The 23486-nt window shown below is 35.0% G+C and overlaps 1 protein-coding gene across 1 annotated transcript in view; it reads left to right on the top strand.

Annotated features, from left to right (window-relative positions):
- LOC124789086 (opsin, ultraviolet-sensitive) overlaps nt 1–22898 on the top strand; it is a 71001-nt gene extending 48103 nt beyond the window's left edge. Inside the window, exons 3-8 of the mRNA XM_047256377.1 lie at nt 615–830; nt 6829–6959; nt 8197–8369; nt 14970–15130; nt 15245–15346; nt 22267–22898. Coding sequence (XP_047112333.1) covers nt 615–830; nt 6829–6959; nt 8197–8369; nt 14970–15130; nt 15245–15346; nt 22267–22381 — 898 coding nt within the window. The 3' untranslated portion in view covers nt 22382–22898. The remainder of the gene's footprint in view (nt 1–614; nt 831–6828; nt 6960–8196; nt 8370–14969; nt 15131–15244; nt 15347–22266) is intronic.
- Nucleotides 22899–23486: the final 588 nt, after the last annotated feature.

The following is a 23486-nucleotide window of genomic DNA, read 5'->3' as shown; positions in this document are numbered from 1 at the left end:
CTTTTCTGTCTATAACGCTTCTGAAATTAATGAGCCAAACAAACAGAAAGAAAAGTTCATCTCTAGCAAGAAGCCATATGCTTGAATATTTCTGGTATCTCAACTGCAGATTTTTCAGTGCTCATTTAACTTTAGGACTCTGTATCTCAATATGAACAAAAATAGACTTGCACCACTATTGAAATAAGCCCTTCATATTTTCATGACATTTTTATGATTACTGGTCACATTGCATCTGAATATGTATTATGTGTCTTTAGTGTAGTAGTTTCCATTTCCTTCTGCATCCTACTGCTTTTGATCATTGCAATTGCAGAGGCAAGATGGTGCCCCAAATCTCTGTTATTTCCTCCATCTTCTTTTTTAACAAGGGTGCTGGCAGAAAGAGGGTGGCTCTGAAAGTCAATAGAGTAACAATTCATTAAGGAAGAAATCAAAATGATATCATTTTAGATATCATAAAAAGCCCATGTAATTATTGATAAACAGTAGCTTAATAGCTATTTAATATTATTTTACTAAATTAAGTACAATCAGGCTGTTTTTCCAGTAATTATGTTAGTTGTCTTAATAAAGACTTGTTTTACAGACTTGCAAACATATTTCTCTTTCAGTGCAAAATCATTACGCACACCATCGAACATGTTTGTAGTCAATTTGGCAATCTGTGATTTTCTAATGATGCTGAAAACACCTATCTTCATCTACAATTCATTCAACACTGGATATGCTTTAGGACATCTTGGATGTCAAGTGTTTGCATTTATAGGATCAATATCTGGGATTGGAGCTGCTACAACTAATGCAGCTATAGCATATGACAGATACAGGTAAGAAATATTTTTAAAATGTATTAATTGGAGTTGAGATATACAGAAAACAAGAAGCTTTGATAATTATGTTTCAAAAATATTTGTCTGATATAAAGCATTAAAATAAGTTTAAATAATTATGATTGCAGACTTAAGTAATGTGATATGGAGCTACACCAAAAACAGCTAAAACCTTGTTTTAGATTAAAGCTTATCAAATCTGAAATGCAGTAACATATATTTTATGTCATTCCTTGCAAAAAAAGTATTTTGGTTTCTTGGGAGAGGACAGAGTTTTTTTATACATTATGAACTGTTTCAGTAATACAAATCACAAAAATGGGATAAAATGTAAAGAAGATTAGGCGTGAACACTCATCAACAAAATAGTCTTTAAGATATGGAGCATGACTTCAGACTGGACAAGACTGTATTGTTCTCTAAAACTAGAAATTTAATAATTGTAGGTGACTTTAATGTCAACTTCTTAACTGATAACAACCTCAAAACTGACCTGGACCACTTAATGAATTCTTACAACTTGGCTGCGATGGTTACCTGGCCCACTAGAGTTACAGAAAATTGCAAGAGCCTTCTAGATAATATTTTCATTGACAAGAATAGAGTCAACAGTGCTAGTGTGAGTAAAGTAATTTATGGCCTGTCTGACCATGATGGACAACTTCTGAAAGTAAATAACATCAGTTTGTGCAATAAAATCTCCCACACCTATAGGTCCTATAGATGTATAAACACTGAAACTGTGTCTGCCTTTAACGACTATTTGTCACAGATAGATTGGGAGCCAGTGTACAGCACATCAGATGTTAATGATAAATTTAACCTTTTTTTAAATGAATTTATATCTGTATTTGAAATGGCTGTCCCAAAAAAAACTGTCAGAAAGAACAATGAGGTTTCTTCCAGTAAACCATGGATTACTGGAGGTATAAAAATTTCTTGCAGGACTAAGAGGGAGTTACATGCCTCACTAAGAGTATCAAATGATCCCCTTGAAAGGTCTCATTTTAAGTTATATTGTAAAATTTTAAAAAGGGTGATAAACAAATCCAAGAGCCTGTATATTAAGTCTGAAATTGATAAATCTGAGAACAAAATAAAAGCAGTTTGGAATGTTATAAAGAGAGAGTGTGGCAAGAGTAACAAGAATGTTAATACCACAGAGATAAGCTATAAGGATGAGGTTATTCATAATCCTGTAACAGTTTCCAACATATTCAACAATCACTTCATAACTGCAGCAGAACAAGTAGGTTGTAACGGTTCCTTAAATGCTGCTACGCATTTATTACACAGAGCTAACCCTAACACGCATGACCCAATTTGTATTGCCCCAGTTACTATTACTGAAGTTAAAAATACCATCAAGGCCTTAAAAAATAAAAATTCCACTGGTATTGACAACATTTCACCAAAAATACTGAAGCATTGTAGTGACCACATATGTCAAGTCCTGTGTCACATTTTTAATGAGGCTATCCAGCAAGGTGTTGTCCCAGAGAGATTAAAGCTTGCCGTTGTGAAACCACTTTTCAAGAAGGGTGACAAAACTAATTTATCTAACTACCGTCCAATATCACTACTAAGTAGTTTCTCAAAAGTATTAGAGAAACTAATGTATACAAGAATTGTAGAACATCTTAACAGCCACAACATACTCAACAGAAACCAGTTTGGTTTCCAAAAAGGTAGATCAACTGAGCAGGCTATTTTTTCTCTCACAAATTAAATTTTAGAGTCAATAAATAATAAAATGTCACCTATTGGAATTTTTTGTGACTTGTCTAAGGCCTTTGACTGTGTGGACCACAACATTCTCTTACATAAGGCTAATTTTTATGGCTTGCGAGGTAGCATTGGTAGATGGATAGAATCATATCTGCAAAACAGAAAACAGAAGGTGATAATTAATGGTGCCAATGATAGTCCCATTTCTTCTGATTGGGGCACATTAAAGTGTGGTGTGCCTCAGGGGTCCATCCTAGGACCTTTGCTTTTCCTTATCTTCATCAATGATCTCCCACTTTGCACAGACACCGAGTGTAAATTTACTCTTTTTGCCGATGACACCACTATTCTGCTTGAAAGTCGAACTAACAGTGACCTAGAAAATAAATGTAATGCTGTACTCATTGACATCCTACACTGGTTTAAGTGCAACAGACTAACTCTAAACATTCAGAAAACTCAGTATATGCAATTTCACACATCTCAACAAGAAAATGAAGTATGCCACTTAAACTGTGGTAACCAAAATATACTACACTGTGAATCATCTAAGTTCTTGGGCATTCTAATTGATGGCAAGCTGAACTGGTCTGAGCATATCTTAGACCTACATAGAAGGCTCAGTGTGGCAACTTATGCTCTGCGTGTAATCACCCCCATTGGTGATGAGGACGCTACTAAAGCTGCCTACTTTGGTTATTTTCATTCTATCATGTCGTATGGCATAATATTTTGGGGCAACAAGCCTTTAGCCAAAAAAATATTTACTGCACAGAAGAGAGCTGTTAGAATCATGAGTGGTGTTCATCCAAGATATTCTTGCAGAAGTCTGTTTCATAAGTTACAAATATTAACACTTACCTCTCAATTCATATTTTCTTTGATGATTTTTGTTTCTAACAACCTATCTCTTTTTAAAACTAATAGTGAATGTCATGATCATAATACTAGGTCTAAAAATGATCTACACAGGGATCTGAAACATTTAAGTCTTGTTCAGAAAGGTGTTCATTATTCAGCCACAAAAATTTTCAACTCCCTTCCATCAGGTATTAAAGATCACATTAATGTCTTACCTACTTTTAAATGTAAATTGAGAGAATACCTAATGGTAAATTCCTTCTATTCTCTTGATGAGTATCTACAGATAAAGCAATGATTTTTTATACTGATAAAAATTTGTTTGCTATAGATCACATTAACTGTTTAATTTGGAAAATGTACTATATTTCCTTTTTAGGTATTGTTTTATATTACTTGAGCTATACCTTTGATTTGATTTTAACCTACAAACTTATTCATAATCTTATGGTACATTTTTGTCATTTTATATATGTGTATTATTTGTTTAATTTGGAAAATGTACTATATTTCCTTTTTAGGTATTGTTTTATATTACTTGAGCTATACCTTTGATTTGATTTTAACCTACAAACTTATTCATAATCTTATGGTACATTTTTGTCATTTTATATATGTGTATTATATCTGTTGTATGTAATCATGACTCATTCCACATCCTTGTGATTTATCACAATACGGATTAATGGAATACGAAATAAATAAATAAATAAATAAATAGATATGGGTCATGGGCTTTTCACAGGAATCATGCTGGTGTTGAAATTAAGTAATTTAGAGAAGCCATAGAAAATCTAAATCTCCTTCTGAAAATGAGTCATCTGTCTTAACCACTGCACCACTGTAGTCTGGTGATATTATTGTGTGGCATACCAGAAAAAGCCAAAGTGTGATTGTCTGATGAGCCATTGGATCCAACATTAAATTTTGACTTATAAATATTGAGAGCAATATGAATGACAACAACTTCATCAAGAAACTTTTAGAGCCTAATCTATTACCCCTAGGTAGGTGACTCCACCTGCATGTTTCAGCAGAATGATGTCTGGCCACATGTGGTGAGATTTATGCAAATCTCCTTCAAAACATGTCAGGAACAGCTATTTCCATGGGCCTGCATGTTCACCTGACATGATATCATATACTGTTTTTAATTCCTAATAATTTGTGTCTTATATCATAGGTGGTTTACAATATTCATAAGTAGGATTAATGTCATAATAATAAATTTTATGGCCAGACCAATATTAAGCTAACCCATATCATGAGGGACCATCTCAATTTATGTATACGCTAAACATGATATACGCCATGTAAAACACTAATGTCAGAGATACACCAAATTTACATTATTAATGTGTGTCATCTAAACATCAAAAAGAGTATATACTACAAAATTAATAATTTTAGAAATAATTTATTCAGCAAGGTGAGTTTTGGAGCACAAAAGCAATACTATATCAATGAGTAGAAAGAAATGTTAGAGGTAATTCTGAAATATTTATCTTACGTATCAAGACGTGTTGTTCCACTGCCTCACTCAATAACAGGACACTTTTTTTATACCATTTGTGCTTTAAAGAATGATGTTCAACATCACAATAGGCACTAAAGACAAGACAAGACCAGCAACAAGACCTCATGACCTCTGCCACTTTACATTTTCTTAATATGCAGTTCATAATCTTTCATTGTTAGAAATTCATCATAATTAGTTTCATTGTTTTAAATAATTTTTGCATAATTCCTCTTATTACATTTTCTTAGCCTGGTTCTTTCACCTTAGAACATGTTTTCTCTCACAAAATAGTCTTGATATATTCAAATTTATACATTTTTTTCAATTACTAATTTCATAATGAATTAAAAACATTCTCTGGATTGGTGTTTACAGTTATTATTATTATTATTATTATTATTGTTCATGGGTTCAAATACTGACAAGGTACTACAGATAATATTAAAACACCACAAACTTATTCATCCACAGTACTGCAAGGTGCTGTTAATCAATAGTTGTAAGAATGGATCACAAAACTATGACAAAAGGTACAGAGGATGCAACGGGAAAGGTTACATAAGGAATCATGCGACATACGCAAGTCAGTGCAAGTACACTATAAAGTGTAAAGAAGGTTCTCCTACTATAAAATAAAAAGAATTATTAAAATAAAAAATAGTAAACCTAATACATTTCAATATGTCTGGTGTACAACAAAATAAAAGATAAAACTTAGACATGGAGATGATCTGCCAGTCAGATCAAAACTAATCATCATTTAAAAAATAGAAAAGACAGTGATCAAGACTGTACTTCTTATGTGTTATACAACTGTATATCATGGCTTCCTGAAAGATGCCATCAATTGTGAAATACAAATATCGTTTTTGAGTTTATATGACTTACAGTGGGCTTCTCCACTTACCCACATGAATATTGTGGTTTTACGTAAAAGTCACAGTTTGAAATTTTAGTGAAATGTAAACAATGAAGAGTTCCACGCAGGTCGACTGAAACCAGCTGTCAACTTTGTTCTGTGGATAATGATGTTATGGGATGTGATGTCTTACATGCAAAAACAGAAAGAGCACAGAAAACTGACAATATTCTTTTGCATATGTACATATATTTTTAATGCAGGTTGTAGTGACAGATCTGTAGGGTAGCCCGGGGGCAGGGGAGATCAACTGAGTCTAGTGATATGGGATATCGCCTTCATCCTATGGCGTAATGATGATGTCATGTGTGACGTCATAGGAGCACAGAGAAAAAGAGAACAGAACACTTACAATTTTTTTTCTGGCTATATCTTTTTGGAGTGTAGGTTGCAGTGACAATGATCTGTAGTCATACTTGTGTATTTTTAACAGTCGTTATTAATACTGCCAATTATAAAATAAAGTAAAAAATAATAAAAAATGTCACTTATCTACAAAAATTATACTAAAATTTCAAAAAAGTGATCAGATAAGCTATAGAAATACATTGTTACAACCTAACTGTGGTAGTTATATTTCAAGATGTGGTTACAAGTTTGGGTCCTGTTTTGGTGAATGGTAATTCAAATCTATTATGTTTCTAGTTTCTGAAGTCTTCCACTGGATGATTTCTAAAAGTATTGTGTTCTTAGTCCATTTCCATATTTCTTCAATTTAGCAGAGTTTTAATGATCCAAGCAATTGCTCTAGAGAAATCTGTGTTGTTAACAACTTGTAGCAGTCTCTGATAAGAAAAAAAAACTGTTCATGTTTTGCTTTATATTAGCAGTCATAAGCCAGATAAAAGACTGATGATAATATCTGGGAACTGTACAATAATTAGTATTAACTTTATAAACATTCACACAGTTCTTTTGTAATGATATGATATTTAAAAAATAAGAGAGGTGTAATTTTTTTACTGTAGGGTAATAGCAAGGCCATTTGATGGTAAACTAACAACTGGGACTGCTGTTCTGTTTGTACTACTCATCTGGGCTTACACCCTACCTTGGGCGATAGTGCCACTTCTTGAAATATGGAGCAGATTTGCACCAGGTAAATCATTCAATGCTTCCTGTGGTATAAATTACAGAGATTCATTTAGTACACTTGCCTCTTGTATCATATCACATTATACTTGTTTATATGTTGTTAAATACATACTTGTCTGTTTTCACATTTAAAATTGATCATTTTAATGAATTTGAACATAACATGTTTCTGTCCTTGTAAGGTTGTATTAAGAAGGATGCTGTGCCAGCAAAAAATATGAAACATATGTTTGGCCTTACCATCAGCTAGTACTCTACAGTAGAGAAGTGTATGTGTGTCCATTTATTCACTGTGAATATAGTTCATATTGCTTGCAGATGAGCATTGTTAACAAATGCTATGAGTATTCCTCCTAAAGGAAAAATTTAATATAAGTATATGCTCTGTTCACAATGGTTTCTCAGCTACATCAATTGGAAATGACCTGTGATGCAGAAATGATGCTTACAACAGATCGTAAATTACTGTGTTTTCCTTCCAATTACCCATCAAAACTTGTGGTCATACTGTCATCATCACTCTGAATTAAATGATGTTAGCAGCTATCTTACCAAGTATTTGTTTAGTATTCTCGCTTGATACATGCATAAGCATATTTTAATGAAAGCAAGCAATTACTCCCATGTTTAAATTATTTTTATTTAGACTTCCAGCATCAAATAATTCTGCAAACATCACCATGACTAACTAAACACACAAATACATTTCATTGAGGTATAGTATAATAGGCTGAGAAATATGTAGAATACTGGTTGTGCATTTCTGTCCTTGTTGTCAGAAAGATTTTCTCCAAATACTTCAGCAACAGATTAATTCAGCTGTCCAGTATGGCACACACAGGTTTGAAATAGCTGTATCTGAGAAACCATGGAGACTATATCACATTATATCAAAAGGAGAACACACTTGAGAAAATTTAAAACTACCAGGAACAAAATGGTTATTCGTACTTAGCCCCAGGAGGCAAAATTCCAGTTCTTTTTTTTTATGAGAAAACTACTACTAATTTTCAGAAATGTTAGTTTCTTTGTCAGAGAGGAAAGAGAGGTAGCCACAAAAAAGAAAAGTGTTACTATCACTTATGCAGCTATTACAATGAAATAAAATATTGTAATGGCGCTTGCTTGCTGCAGTTATGATATTATTATTATTATAAGATATGATGTTAATTTTCTTTTTGTTTATTAACTTCTTCATCACTATGGACAGGAAAGCTATATCATATGTTCTTTATTTACAGAGGGCTACCTTACTAGCTGCACATTTGATTACCTAACCAGCTCACCAAGCAATCAAATGTTTGTTCTAACAATCTTCGTGTTTTCATATGTAATTCCCATGAGCCTGATCATGTTTTTCTACTCTCAAATTGTTAGCCATGTTGTAAGCCATGAGAAATCTCTTCGAGAACAGGTATGTACATTGATAAGATAGCTTAGTAAACAAAAATATTTATTTAATATTAAATGATGATTAGATTGTTGTTCACAGCTCTCTAAGAGCACAGGAAGGGGAATTTAATTTTCTGATTCCTTTCATTAAAATTTATTTATCTTCTTTATCTTAATTTTTATTATTTTACTATTTGTAGTTAGTTGTTGATGCTACTTTCTCAATTTCCTAATAATTTTCTAGCATACTGTTGCAATACAAAGTTATTTTCATAATTGTAAAATCTGATATTTCATGAGTAATTGATCGCGATTTTCATGGCTAGCAGTGTTCATTTCTATAAAAAGTGAGGTGCTTCTCTGGTTTAGTGCCCATTTTCTATGAGACATACTGGTTCATAACATAGTGTTCACAGTTGCAGCAAACACGATCCATGTTCATTCCATAAAATTTTGGGAGTATAGCTGCATAAACTTTATTTCTTCCTTTTATAATACTTCAGCCATATATCTTCTGGTCTTCAGAGTGAGCTGACAGAAGCTACAGTATGATATAGTACTTGTTAAGTTGTTTTAAACAACAGGAAACTTAAGCACCAGTGCAGCTAATAATGACACACTGATATTCTAGCAAGAATTAACCACAGATTCAATTTATACATACTCTTTGCCGCTGATTGTAGTGTCTGGTGCTTATATTTTTAGTGGTTTAAAATGATGGTACAAGCACTGTAGTGTCCTATAGCTTCAGTTGGCTCACTGTGAAGATGGCTGAAAGTTATACCATTGAAATATTAGAAAACGAAAAAATAAAGTCTATACAGCGTCACTCCAGAAATTTTATGGATGGTTGCTGTGAAGAGGTTCATCACAGAGGTTCATCACAGTAGTGGACATAACATTAGGAAGCAGCCTGTTTCACAGACAAATGTCATCAACTACAAGAACTTATTCTGCCATATTTCTCAATATAAAATTGTAACCTATTCCATAAACTGAACACACCAGGAAAACATTTGAAATAAATGTGAATCGAAAGACATAGTGATCAACTGTTGATTTGGTCATCAATTGTAAGTTTGTTTTCATGTTTCTCTCTGTTCCTGTCACTTGGTAGCTATTCACTTCATATCAGCACAACTGCTGCAACCTGTCATGATGATAATCTGCCTTCTACAGATTGTATCATGATTACTATCATAAACTGACATACTATGTTCAGTTGTGAGCTGAGCTGGTGGCTCTTCACTCACAGCCCCAGACGATGCTGTCTTCAGTCACACAGCTTGGGACAGTTGCTAATGGGCATCGCTGTGAAGGGCCCACATTGAGGCTGACCCCTCACCTTTGCTTGAGGAAGATTGTTTCAAGGTGTGACAGGCAGAAAAAGTGTTTCCAGGGTACCGATTGTGAAACGTCCCTGGTTTGTCCGACAAACAGTTTTCAAATGTCATATGTGGCTGATAAAGATCCTGAGCCAGCTATTATCATTCTCCCTTTTAAGTGAAAGCCTCTCAGCATGCAAGGTCTGGGCATCACAGAGGGTTGTGTTATTGGCATCTGGGAGCTCCAATGCCAGCCATGTGACGGAGCCCCTTGGGGGAAAGCTGACAAGGAGAGAACAAAATTCAGTATGCACTCTGTGTGAATACCTTGATAGGGCGGGTGGGGGTGGGGGAGTTATCCTAGATGTGGAACAGGGTCTTCTGTATGCCATAAGAGCACAGGGTACAACCAACTGCCACACGTGGCTCATATTGATACTAATGATGTGTGCCCCTTTGGATAAGAAGAGATTCTCTCTGGTTCCAGGTGGCTATTTGAAGTGATAAAAACAGCCTGTCTTGCCTGCAAGATGTAGGCAGAGTTCATCATTTGGAGCACTGTTGATAAGACCTGTAGCAGACTTTTGATACAGAGACAAGTGGAGGGTCTGAATAAAAGGCTCAGACAGTTCTGAGACTCTGCAGTCATGGGGGCTGTTTGGTGGGGACTGGGCAGCTATTTTTAGGTTAGATGGCCTTGGGAAAGTACAAGCATGAGTTCAGTCCCAAAGGATGCAGGTCAAACAGAGAACAAGGATAGTCTTAAGAAACATCAGGATTATAATTATAAACTGTGTTGGGAAAGAACTAGAGCTCCAGGTGCTAATAGAAAGCACTGACTTTGAAGTTATAGGTACCAAAAGCTGGCTAAAGTTGGAGAAAAGTTCAGCTGCTGTTTCTACTGAGGATCTAATGACGTTCAGAGAGGCTGTATTAAATTCAGTTGGTGGTGATCTGTTTGGTGATATTAGAAGTATTTTATCTTGTAGTGAAATTAACACAAATAGTTGCTGTGAGTTAGTATGGACACAGGCTAGACTTGAAAACCAGAATAAATAAAAATTTGTTTCCTCCCCTGCCCCCTTGCCCCCCCCCCCCCCCCCTCTCATACAACTCAGATATTATGGTTGCTGCAGGATTTAAAAAAAAAAAAAAAAAACCTTGAGTCTCATTTCAAATAAGTACTCAATTCATACAATTTCAGCTGGTGGTGGCTTCAGTTTATCCACAATATGTTGGCAAAAATATACGTTCAAAGCTAGTCGCAGCCATAAAACAATAACTGAAATTGACCTAATTGCTTTCTCTGAAAATTATTTTGAGCAATTAGCTTAGGAACCTAACAAAAATGAAAATGATTGTGAATACTTGAGCTCTTAGTAACAAATAATCCAGAGCAAATACGGAGCATCATGATGGACACAGGGATTACTGACCAAAAAGTCACTGTAGAGAGACTGAATGCCATAACATCCAAACCCACCAAAAATAAATGCAAAATGTATCTGCTTATAAAAGGAGATAAAATTTGTTTGATGCCTTCCTAAGAGATAGCATCCATTCTGTCTGAATCAACTGCGTAAGTGCAGACTACATGTGGCTGAAATTCAAAGAAATAGTATCAACAGCAATAGAGAGATTTACACAAAATAAATTAATAAGATGCAGAAATGATTCCCCATGATCTACAAAACTGGTCAGAAGCCTGTTGTAGAAGCAATGAAAGAAGCATGCCAAATTTATAAGAATGCAAAATCTACCTCCGAATCTGGGAGAAAATCCAAGATTCTAGTCATACCACGTATGTAAAGTACACCAGCAGCTAGACACAATTGGAACCTTTAGTGCAATAAGAAGTTTCATGAAGGTTTGAAATTATTTGTAAAGTTTGTTGAAGTTCACTAAGTGCTCTCCTTATGAAAAAACTGGACGAATATACTCTGGGTAATTTGCATGTCATGAATTATGCAGCTTCAAGAAATATACACAGTTTCTGAATTTCATAGTTAACTTATTGTGTTAAATCTTTTAACATCAGGTTACACCTCTTAATGTGTAGATTGTGACACCATTTTTAATTCTTAAATTCGCTCATTAATTGCCTGAAATACTGGTAATCAAAGTTTTGTTGCCCCTGGAAGCTGTGAAACAGGCAACCTGCAACTGAGACTGGATGATTGTTTCAGCTATTAAGTAATGTAGGTATATTTGAAATGTAAACTTGTCGATTAAGTCCCCATGTGATTGGGCTCAAATTTATCCATGATTCATCTTAACAAGAAATGCAATACTGCTTCAGCATGTTTCATCTTACAATTTACTGTAGCATCATATTCATTAGAGGAAGTTTTCCACATGATACCCATGCATTTGGATGTATGCACTTCATTACAAATTATCACATACCCCAATAAAACAGTCAGTAATGAAAATAAATAAGTTCATCTACTACACAGCACTTGCATCTATGGAAATAAATCTCAATTTAAGAGCAAGTTTACACATTATTCCTAAACAATATAAATGTGCTAATTAAAATACTTAATTTACCAACAATACGTTTGTCATGTACTTTACACATGCTACCAAAGTCGTGTGTCATGAAGAAGTTGTTACGAAGGGAAAAATCAATTTAGTTTTACAATTTGCACCTGTCATACATTGTACGTTACTGGGTAAATACATCAAGATTTTTGTGAAGCGTGATTCATGTGTTTGTGAGACACAGACATGTATGAACCATTTATGATTTGCTGGGTTATTATTTATAACAACAATCAATTATTGACAATATAATGTAATTGAATAGATACAAAAATCTACTCACCAAGCGGTGGCAGGAGAACACACACGCAAAAAGGTTTAATTTATGCAAGCTTGGAGCCAGTGGCTCCTTCTTCCAGCAGAAGAGTTGAAGGGGAAGGAAGAGGGGTGATGGTAGGTGTGAAACTGTAGGTGTTTAGGAAAAGGCCATCCTGTCCGGTAATCTTCACCTGGTCTAAGGTTCTGGGTGACTTCCTGTACTGTACCCATTTTCCTTAACCTCTTCTGTCCTTTTCCTTCTCTTTCAACTCTTCTGCCAGATGAAGGAGCCACTGCCTCTGAAAGCTTGCGTAAGTTAATACTTTTTGTGTGTGTGTTCTCCTGCCACCATTTGGTGAGTTATCATTTCATGGTAAATGATGACTGTAATCATTTACCATGAAGAATTCCAACAGTTCTGTTTCAGCCATGTTTAAAGTCTTGAGTTATTATTCATCTCTACTTGCAACAATTATGATACTAACAGAGAAAAAGAGAAACACTAAAAAATGTGAAGAGCATCGGACCATCAGTCTAATTTCTCATGCAGCTAAAGTCTTGCTGAGTGTGTTCAATAGAAGGCTATATGGCAAGCTGGATAGAGGGATTGCAGAGGAACAGTTCGGGTTTAGAAGAGGAAAAGGAACAAGAGATGCTATTGGCCTGTTAAGAACTATAGGGGAAAGAGATATGAAAAAAGAGGTAGAGAAATCTTTGCTGTTTTTATAGATTTACAAAAGGCTTTTGACAGAGTTCAGTGGAACAACCCGATAGACATTTTGAAGAGGATAGGAATAGATTGGAAGGAGAGATGACTGATACAGAATCTATATTTACACCAGAAAGTAAGGATAAGGATTGGAAATGAAATGTCAGAAGGAAGCAGCATTGGATGAGGCATTAGACAAGGTTGTTGCCTTTCCCCACTGTTGTTTAATGCATACCTTGAAGAGGTTATTGCGAAAGGCTTAGATGGGAAAAGAGGAATATGTAAGGGTGGAAAGAGAATAGAATGCATAAGATTTGCTGATGACATGGTATTAGTGGCAGAAAGTGAGCAGACAGTGAATAACATGCTGAAAGATTTGAATGAAGCTTGTGTGGAATATGGGATGCAAATAAACACAGCAAAAACAAAGAGTATGGTCATCAGTACAAGACGCAAACTGTCCAATATTAAAATAGGACAATCTACCATTAGCCATGTAAGTGCATTTAAATATCTTGGAAGCACAGTAACTGAAGACTTGAGATATCACCAGGAGGTGAAAACTCGAATTGCCATAGTGAAGGAGGCATTCAACAGAAAGAGCATACTCTTATTAGTTCCAGTTATATGCAATCACTAAAATTGAACAATGCACCAGGATTCAATAAAATCTATTTCAGATTCTATACAGAATGTGTGGCTGAGTTGACCCCTCTCTTAGCCATAATATATAGTAGAGCCCTTCAGTAAGAATCTGTACACTGTAGTTGAAACAAAACACAGATCAAACCCATCTAAAACAAGTGTAACAGAAATGATTCACAAAACTACCATCCAATATCAATGACATTCATCTGTTAAAGAATCTTTGAACATTTTCTGGCCTCAAATATTTGTGAGGTATCTTGAATAGAATTATGTCCTTCATGCCAACCAGCATGGACTCCAAGAATATTAGCCATGTGAAACTCAACTGACATCTTGATAGCTATGGATCATGACAATCAGACAAGTGCAGTATTTCTTGATTACAAAAAAAGCATTTGACTCAGTATCACATCAACACTTGCTGACTAAGTAAGGTCATAGACAGAATCAAATGACTGGATTGAGGATTTATTGGTAGGGAAGACATAGCACATTATCTTGGCTGGTGAGTCATTGACAGATCTGGAAGCGACTTCAGACATGCCCCAGATAAGTGTGTTGCAATCCTTGCTGTCAATTTTGTATACTGATGACCTGGCAGACAATGTTAATAATAATCTAATACTTTTAGCAGATGATATAGTTATCTATAATGAAGTGATATCTGAAAAAAAGCTATTCAGATATCAAAGAGGTTTCAAATTGATGCAAAGTCTGGGAACTTGTTTTAAATGTTCACAAATGTAATATTGTGCACTTCACAAAATTCAGAAATGAAAAACCCTATGACAAGAAAATCAATGAGTCTCAATTGGAATCAATAAACTCAAACAATATGTTGGGATATTAAATTAAATGATCATGGGGGCTCAATTGTGGATAAAGCAGGTGGGAAACTTTGTTTTATTGGCAGGATACTAGGAAATTTGCTTTCCAAACACTCATGTGAGTCATCCTAGAATCCTCCTGCAGTGTATGAAACTGTTTCGTCCTGTCCTTTATAGGTACAGTGCAACCTTGAGAACATAGTAGTAGTAGTAGTAGTAGTAGTGGTAGTATATTCACAAAAGCAAAGTAACAAGAGATTCACAAATAACACAACTTCCAAATATTTAATGCACTTGAAATAATTTCACAGGCTAAGAAGATGAATGTAGAATCTCTACGCAGCAACACAGCACAGAATCAGACATCTGCTGAAATTAGGATAGCCAAAGCTGCTATTGGAATATGCTTCCTCTTTGTTGCTTCGTGGACTCCATATGCTGTAATGGCCCTTATTGGTGCCTTTGGAAATAAGTAAGTACATTTAAATTACAAACAATGATGATGCACACTACTATTGTGATTAAAAGCTTGATCTAAGGCCAACCTGAATTGCAGAAGGTAAACACATACTATCCATTTTTACAGAGCGCTGCTGACTCCAGGTGTTACAATGATTCCAGCTTGTACATGTAAAGCAGTAGCCTGTCTGGATCCTTACGTGTATGCCATCAGCCATCCACGATACAGGTAAATACAGTTTGAAACTGATCTCAATGTATTTTATTCATTATTCAGTGATCCTAAAAATCACACGGAGATATGAATCATAATTGTTGTTATGCCAATAGAGAGAGAAAAGCAATATCTCTTTTGAGACAGCACATGTGTACAATTGTCTTTGTTTGGCAACAGAAGATAGTAGATTGGTAAATCCTTTGAGTTATGGAACCAACCAACTATTGATACATAATCAGCATGGTTTCAGAAAATATCGTTCTTGTGCAATATTCGCACGAAATAATGGCTGCTATCAACAGGGGATCTCAAGTTGATTCCGTATTTCTGGATTTCCGGAAAGCTTTTGACACCATTCCTCACAAGTGACTTCTAATCAAGCTGTGGGCCTATGGTGTATTGTCTCAGTTGTGCAGCTGGATTCGTGATTTCCTGTCAGGAAGGTCACAGTTTGTGGTAATAGGCGGCAAATCATCGAATAAAACTGAAGTGATATCAGGTGTTCCCCAGGGAAGTGTCCTGGGACCTCTGCTGTTCCTGATCTATATAAATGACCTGGGTGACAATCTGAGCAGTTCTCTTAGGTTGTTCGCAGATGATGCTGTAATTTACCGTCTAGTAAGGTCATCCGAAGACCAGTATCAGTTGCAAAGCGATTTAGAAAAGATTGCTGTATGGTGTGGCAGGTGGCAGTTGACGCTAAATAACAAAAAGTGTGAGGTGATCCACATGAGTTCCAAAAGAAATCCATTGGAATTCGATTACTCGATAAATAGTACAATTCTAAAGGCTGTCAATTCAACTAAGTACCTGGGTGTTAAAATTACGAACAACTTCAGTTGGAAAGACCACATAGATAATATTGTGGGGAAGGCGAGCCAAAGGTTGCGTTTCATTGGCAGGACACTTAGAAGATGCAACAAGTCCACTAAAGAGACAGCTTACACTACACTCGTACGTCCTCTGTTAGAATATTGCTGCACAGTGTGAGATCCTTACCAGGTGGGATTGACGGAGGACATCGAAAGGGAGCAAAAAAGGGCAGCTCATTTTGTATTATCACATAATAGGGGAGAGAGTGTGCCAGATATGATACGCGAGTTGGGATGGAAGTCATTAAAGCATAGACGTTTTTCGTTGCGGCGAGATCTATTTACGAAATTTCAGTCACCAACTTTCTCTTCCGAATGCGAAAATATTTTGTTGAGCCCAACCTACATAGGTAGGAATGATCATCAAAATAAAATAAGAGAAATCAGAGCTCGAACAGAAAGGTTTAGGTGTTCATTTTTCTCCCGCGCTGTTCGGGAGTGGAATGGTAGGGAGATAGTATGATTGTAGTTCGATGAACCCTCTGCCAAGCACTTAAATGTGAATTGCAGAGTAATCATGTAGGTGTAGATGTAGATTTTATGTAAGTATTATTTACACTTCCAGTTTACTGGTGATGTATCAAAAATTCTTCTATCAAGCAGGAGTTCTGAAGCAGAAAGAGATTAGGTTCACTGGCAGTATCACTGTAGATAGTGTGGTCCCATTTCTGGAATTTCTCTGAGCTTATCCTCTTTGCGCTAGTCAAAGAATACCCGCAATTCATGTTGAAATGATTATGACAATGAAAATTTTGACAAATCATTTGACACTGGAATACTAACTACCAAAAAATGTTTCAACACATTTGGCTTTCTTTAACTGGTTGCATCTTCTGTTGGTTAGACTGTTATCTGCAGTTGCATATTTTGAGAGTATTCAACATAGCAGCTCATAAACATGTGACCTGTCTGGTCCACAATTGTTGGTTTGGGTTCTCAAGGCATACTGCAAACATCTAGTGTACAGAGGTGTCAACAATCTTTTACAAGGTATAGCACACCCCTAAAAAGAAATACAGGCTGAAACATTGGCATTTTTTTGAGTATGAGTTCAATCTTGTTAGATATTTCTCTTCAAGAAAATCACTATTTCCTACAAATGCCATATGTCTGCAACATGTTTGCCAGCCACATCAGTGCAAGGCTACTTAAACTGTATTGTTAATCCTTAATGCAGTTTGCAGGCACATCAGGCCTTTCCAAGGATGTTCTTTGCTGAAGCAACCTCAGCCTTGGTCTTATGTACAATTGTGTTCAGTGCATTTAACTTGTGAACTATAAGATGCAGTTACAACACTTTAGATAATCATTGTATGTGACAGTTTTTGGTAAATTGAGTGATTTTTTTTTTTAATCATGCCAACAGAGTCTGTTTATGCACTCCGCAGTTATACTCCTGGACAGAACAGTGAAATTTTGACTCTTGACTGCAGAATTGACTAATCTGAACAGATTCAACTTGGGCAATGTGGCTGCACAGGTGTCTGTGTGTATGAGTGGGGGGGGTTAGGTGGAAGGGGCGAGGCGGGGGGAAGAGTGTGCGGCATGCACAAAGGCACATATGTTTCACACTCTAGTTTGTTATTCATCCAAATGCTAACAAAGTTTTTATTCCTTTTGGTGTGCCTATTGATGATTCAATGTATCAACTATTTGGTGAACTGTCTCCTTTACTCCTAAATTATTTACAGTCTGCCAGAACTTTCCTTACCACTTTAATTTTCATATATAAATATAAAATATATGAGAAGTCTTTGGGAAACTTGCACATTTTTAATAACGATGAAGCACATTATCATGTCTATGTATAGTCAAGTCAATAAAAAAAGTAGCCACAAAGTGGCAAGAAATATCAGATTATGTGCAAGTCTCAAATAATAAAATTTTTTTGCATGCAGAGTCAAGAGAAATCTATGTACATGTGCAGTTTCAAGAGAAGTCTATGAACCACTTGAAAGTTTAAGAAAAATTTCTAACTCCAATGGATATGAATGTGTAAAAAAATTTGTAACTCCATAATTCAAGAAAGACAACTGTAATTATTCTTTCTAAACAAGATAGTTGTCCAGCTTCATGCCGACAAGGCACATTATGGTATCTTAACTTAAAATTGCTGCAAAGGCATTTACGATGCATAAAGCAAGAAGACAGCTCATTAACCCTTTCAGACCCACATTAAATTTTACTTTCTCTTAGTTGCAGCAAAAGCATTTTTCACAGTGGAAACCTCATGTACACATATGAGAATGTTCAATCTTTTTATCATGTACAAGTGTTGCCAGCTGTTGGGTTTCACCATAAAAATATTAACAAATTAATGTAGCAGTGCACAGCAGCTTTTAACTGCCAGAATACACATAAGTGGTTGGTGAGATGCATTCCACTGTATAAATAAACATTATTATTGTTATTCTGGATGGTAATTATTGAATGATCAGTTAATTTTTTTTTATTTTTTATTTATTTATTTATTTATTTTTTTTTTACAAAAGCTAATATTTCAACATTAGCAATTTTAGTCAATAAAAAGAAAACGAAGTATATTTTGAAAATGGGTACATATTTTTGTATAAATCTTATATCTAAAATCATTATAAAATCATCAAAGAGCGTTACGGCATAAAGAAAAATTTTCCTTCCTCCAACAAAAAATTAAGGACTGAAAGGGTGTACATATTGTTCATCAAAATTTATAAATTGAAACCTGTTGTTTTAATGTAGTTTCAAACAAAGTGATTATGGTTTGAAGCAATCCATATAACAATCATTAAAAAAAGAGCATGCATAACAAGCTTGCATAGATATGTTGGCAAATACACATAAAAAACAGTGGAGGCATAGTTTCTCATTTACAACTCCTCCACTAAAATAAATGTCTGTATAATCCTCATACTTTGAGTCAAACATCCTAAATCATTCTATGATGTTGTATACTTAATAGCTACATATGCCACTTGATACATTCTTCATAACAGTTCTAATAACAGAATCATTTTCTGGGTTTCTAATGTAAATTTCCTTTTTTTAAAATTGCCTTGTAGGAATGCAATAACAACATGAAAGTGATCTGTGTCTAAATCATATTATTTAACAGTTAAACTAAATAGATATCAGTATAAATAGTTGTGGATTACTAAGGAATGTCTCTCCATTTCGAAACCTTTGTGAGCAACCTGAAAGTAATATATGTGCTTTGTATCTAGTAATGTGTACTTGTATGTTCTTTTTAATTTTGAAAATCCTCTTCATGCCAATTCACTTTTTATCTGAGAGCAAAACTGCTGTTTCCATTGTGTAACTATAGTTCTTTTTGAATTATGTGAAAGCATTCGTGTGAATCTTTGCCTTCTAAGGCTTTTTCTGATGATTATGGATGTCTGCCCTATGCATTTGTAGAGTAATAGGAGGCACAATCATCCATCCTTATTGGGTTTGGAAATCTTTATGATCTAAGGGTTTGAATTCTCAGTGAAGATACAGTATTTTAGTCTTGGATGATTTTATTCTTCTGAGTTGTTTTGATCAAATTACATATCTCTTGAGTCAGCTCTAGTCTCAGAATTTATAGGTTCAGATTCAACTGTTTCTGAGCTATCTTCCTTAATTTCACAATTTTCTCTGCCTGTTTCTCTTAACAAGATGCAATTTCATAGAGACTGCTTCACCCTAATATTTGTTAGGTAATCCTGTATCAAGTAAAAAGGGTCTGGATTTTCTACTGTAATTCTGTTGAACCTTACTGCCACTCCATTTTGTTCTAATGTGTAAGTTAACATCATTTGATTTTTTATGCCTTCATTGTTTAAGAAATGTACTAGATTCCAGTTCATATATTTTTTTTCATTATCAGGGTGCAAAATGCAAACTTTTCTACTAGTTTGTTTTCCATGTATCTCCTTAACCCTCTGATCATTTCCGGTACTTTGTTTTTAACATTGAGTGTGAACAGAGTCACTTTATTCAAACAAACATCTGCTAACATCAGACAATATTTAGCATGCTCATTTCAGAATGTATTAATTCAAGTATACCTTTCATTCTCAACCTGGCATGTTGGTAAGGTAATCTTGTCTGTTTATCTTGCAATCATGTAACACATGGAGAATCAACAGTTCTCATATATTCAATGTCACTGGCCATATTTTTCTGTAAAGCTACTACTTTGTCATGGTTTAAGCTCTGCAATTTTCTAAACTACCAGTTAGCATCATTTGAAACTGACACCAGTTTGTCCTCACAACAGGTGGGTCACTCTTAACCTGGAGTGACCTGCTGCTCCTACCCAGTCTTCATTAACCAGTCCCTCTTTCCTCCCTATTAAAGAAACACAAAAGTTACAGAGGTTTGAAATAATTTTTCTACTTTTAACAAAATGAATTAGGATAGATTACTATTCACCACATAGAAGGGGAGCTGAACAGTGGATAGGCACATTTAAAAGTAGTCTGTTAGATTTTCTTTAGATTCACGGTCAATGTCATCTCTCGGTGCATTTCCCTCTGCAGAACTTGAAATTTTGTCCCCAGAAGGTAAGTATTGGCCAGCCATTCTGTCTCCTGGTAATTTAACTTTTAACTGATTATCTAGTTTGCCTGACTTGGAAGCAGTGACGAACATCTCATACAAGCATCCCTTGCTGGTGACTTGCCACTTACCTTGCTTTTGCTAAGGTTTTTTTCCCCCGCTGTGATTATAATTATAGCAAGACCTCAGTGCCTTGGGTATATCACATGTGTTATTTCTATTATCTTTCCTGTGAAATTCAAGAGCTGACTGTTATTCAATATCTGATAAGCACATTTCATTCATCATTTTCCGTAATAACTTAACATTCATAGAGTCTCTGGTTGTTGGTATACTGGAGTCCGCTAGGCTCACTATCATTGATTTGTATCCATCAGATACATCAAAATAAATTCTACCTATTAACTTTTCACTTTAAAATTCAGTGTTTAACTAAATATTGTATTTGTTTCAGCACTACGTACTTTCGACTGATCCATTATTTTGCCTGATATGTATTTCCATTACTTTTTGTGTTGATGATATGTTTTCAAGGCAAACTTCCATATATTTCAGTTCTCTGTCTCTTTTAATTTTTCTGCCATGTGTTTTTAGTTTGTGCTAAAAGATGTTCTGATGTTGTATCTTGCAATACAGATGGACGATAAATAGTTTGGACAAGAAGAGAATAGAAGCTTTCGAAATGTGGTGCTACAGAAGAATGCTGAAGATTAGATGGGTAGATCACATAACGAATGAGGAGGTATTGAATAGAATTGGGGAGAAGAGGAGTTTATGGCACAACTTGACAAGAAGAAGGGACTGGTTGGTAGGACATGTTCTGAGGCATCAAGGGATCACAAATTTAGCATTGGAGGGCAGCGTGGAGGGTAAAAATCATAGAGGGAGACCAAGAGATGAATACACTAAGCAGATTTAAAAGGATGTAGGTTGCAGTAAGTACTGGGAGATGAAGAAGCTTGCACAGGACAGAGTAGCATGGAGAGCTGCATCAAACCAGTCTCAGGACTGAAGACCACAACAACAACAATACAGATACAAATATTTTTATTGCTCCAAAATGGAATATTTGTAGTTTTTTCATGAGTTTTTTACTAACTGCATCTTCTGGGCCCATAGCCTTTTGATTTAATAGTGGTTTCACCTTAAGTGTTCAATGTTTGAAGTAACTACGCAACATCTATTAAACACTGAATATATATAACAAGCCACAAAGGATACATTTACAGAGATTCATACAAATTAGTGGAAGCATAAATTCTCATTCACAAGATCTTTTCTTCCTGCTGATTTGCAAAGGAAACTATGTTCCTCCACTTTTAACTAATTTTCCAGATTTTTGTTACTTGATCATCAGTGTTCTTATCCTAATATACATTCGTCATGTATCTATGCAACAGTTTGGCAGAATTTTTTATCTGTTCTATATTTAATTTGTTATGCTTTTGAAAATGTTCATGGATTTCCTTTTTACTTCTTTCATAAACAAAACCATAAACAACTGTCAACTATAGCTGTATTTTTCCATCATTCCAGGGTTGAATTGCAAAAGCGTCTACCTTGGCTCTGTATTAAAGAAAATCAACAATCCAGTGACACAACTTCAACTGTCACAGCAACATCAACTGGTGCAACTACCACACCAAGTTAAGAATATTCTGATATGTTACCTCGGACGACGACTTCTGCAATGTCTACGGTACTGGCAGTTCTTGAATGGAATGTGTGAGACCTGTAGATATATCCATTTTTGTTCTTGGATGTTGTGAGATATTGAAATTTTTGGTACACTATAGTGTCATGTGATCAATAAAAACTGTGTGAGAGAAATGCACTTAATTCTGAGTTCTACAAAACTGAAAATCACCATTCGTCTGTGCATGCTTTTCATTTATAAATGGTTAATTTTAAGAATTGTCTCTGTTAATATCTCTCAACGTGCTCTGAATAATGTTTTTTTAAGTGTGTCAGACAGTTTCTCAGTCTTTAATTCTGTGAAGTTAAAGAGAATCAGAGAAGCGCTGTTAAAATTTATCTAATAAAGGTTCTGAGTTGTATAGAAAATTTTTGTGAAATAGTGTGTGAAATGCTCAGTGGTCTATTTTTTTCAATCAGTTTGTGATTCCATTTTCTTTTATTTGCAGCAGCAATAAACCACAATTACTGTATGTTTTTGTTTTTATTGATTTCAATCCTTTCATAAACATTTGGCCAAATTGTGTACCTTTGGCCCTTCTTGAGAAAGTGAAAAAACATCCACTTTCATTGATTGTATTCAAAGATACTATGTAACAGAAAAATTAATGCTACACATCAATTTTAAGGGCTGTAGACACTGTACAAAACAGAAATTTAATTTTCGGCTGAAATTAACCAGGATAAAAAATAAAATGACTGTTATTCACTTTCCACATCATTTCCAAGAATTTTGAAGGCCATCAAAAGCTAACATTGGTCTGAATTTTTCTGTGTATCAGAGACAGAATAAACTCAAGTGACATATTGGGTTCTTCAATAAAGGACACCACTCACACAAAATGTTTTCTTGTGTCTCACAGTTTCACAATGTGATCTATATGCTAATAGCTTGGTAGTTCATGGATGCTGTTTCACATGACAATTTAAAGACAAGACTGTAACACTCTCAACAGTGGCCTATTTGAAGCATTCATGGAAAGAAGTAGTAAATGAAAACCACAAGAATAATTTGATAAGAAATATTACTAACAGAACTCTCCAGAATATATAACAATGCT

Source organism: Schistocerca piceifrons, chromosome 3 (genome assembly GCF_021461385.2).
Source record: "Schistocerca piceifrons isolate TAMUIC-IGC-003096 chromosome 3, iqSchPice1.1, whole genome shotgun sequence".
Taxonomy (NCBI): domain Eukaryota; kingdom Metazoa; phylum Arthropoda; class Insecta; order Orthoptera; family Acrididae; genus Schistocerca; species Schistocerca piceifrons.
The sequence above is the reverse complement of the archived record's forward strand: the minus strand, read 5'-3'. Positions and strand labels throughout refer to the sequence as shown.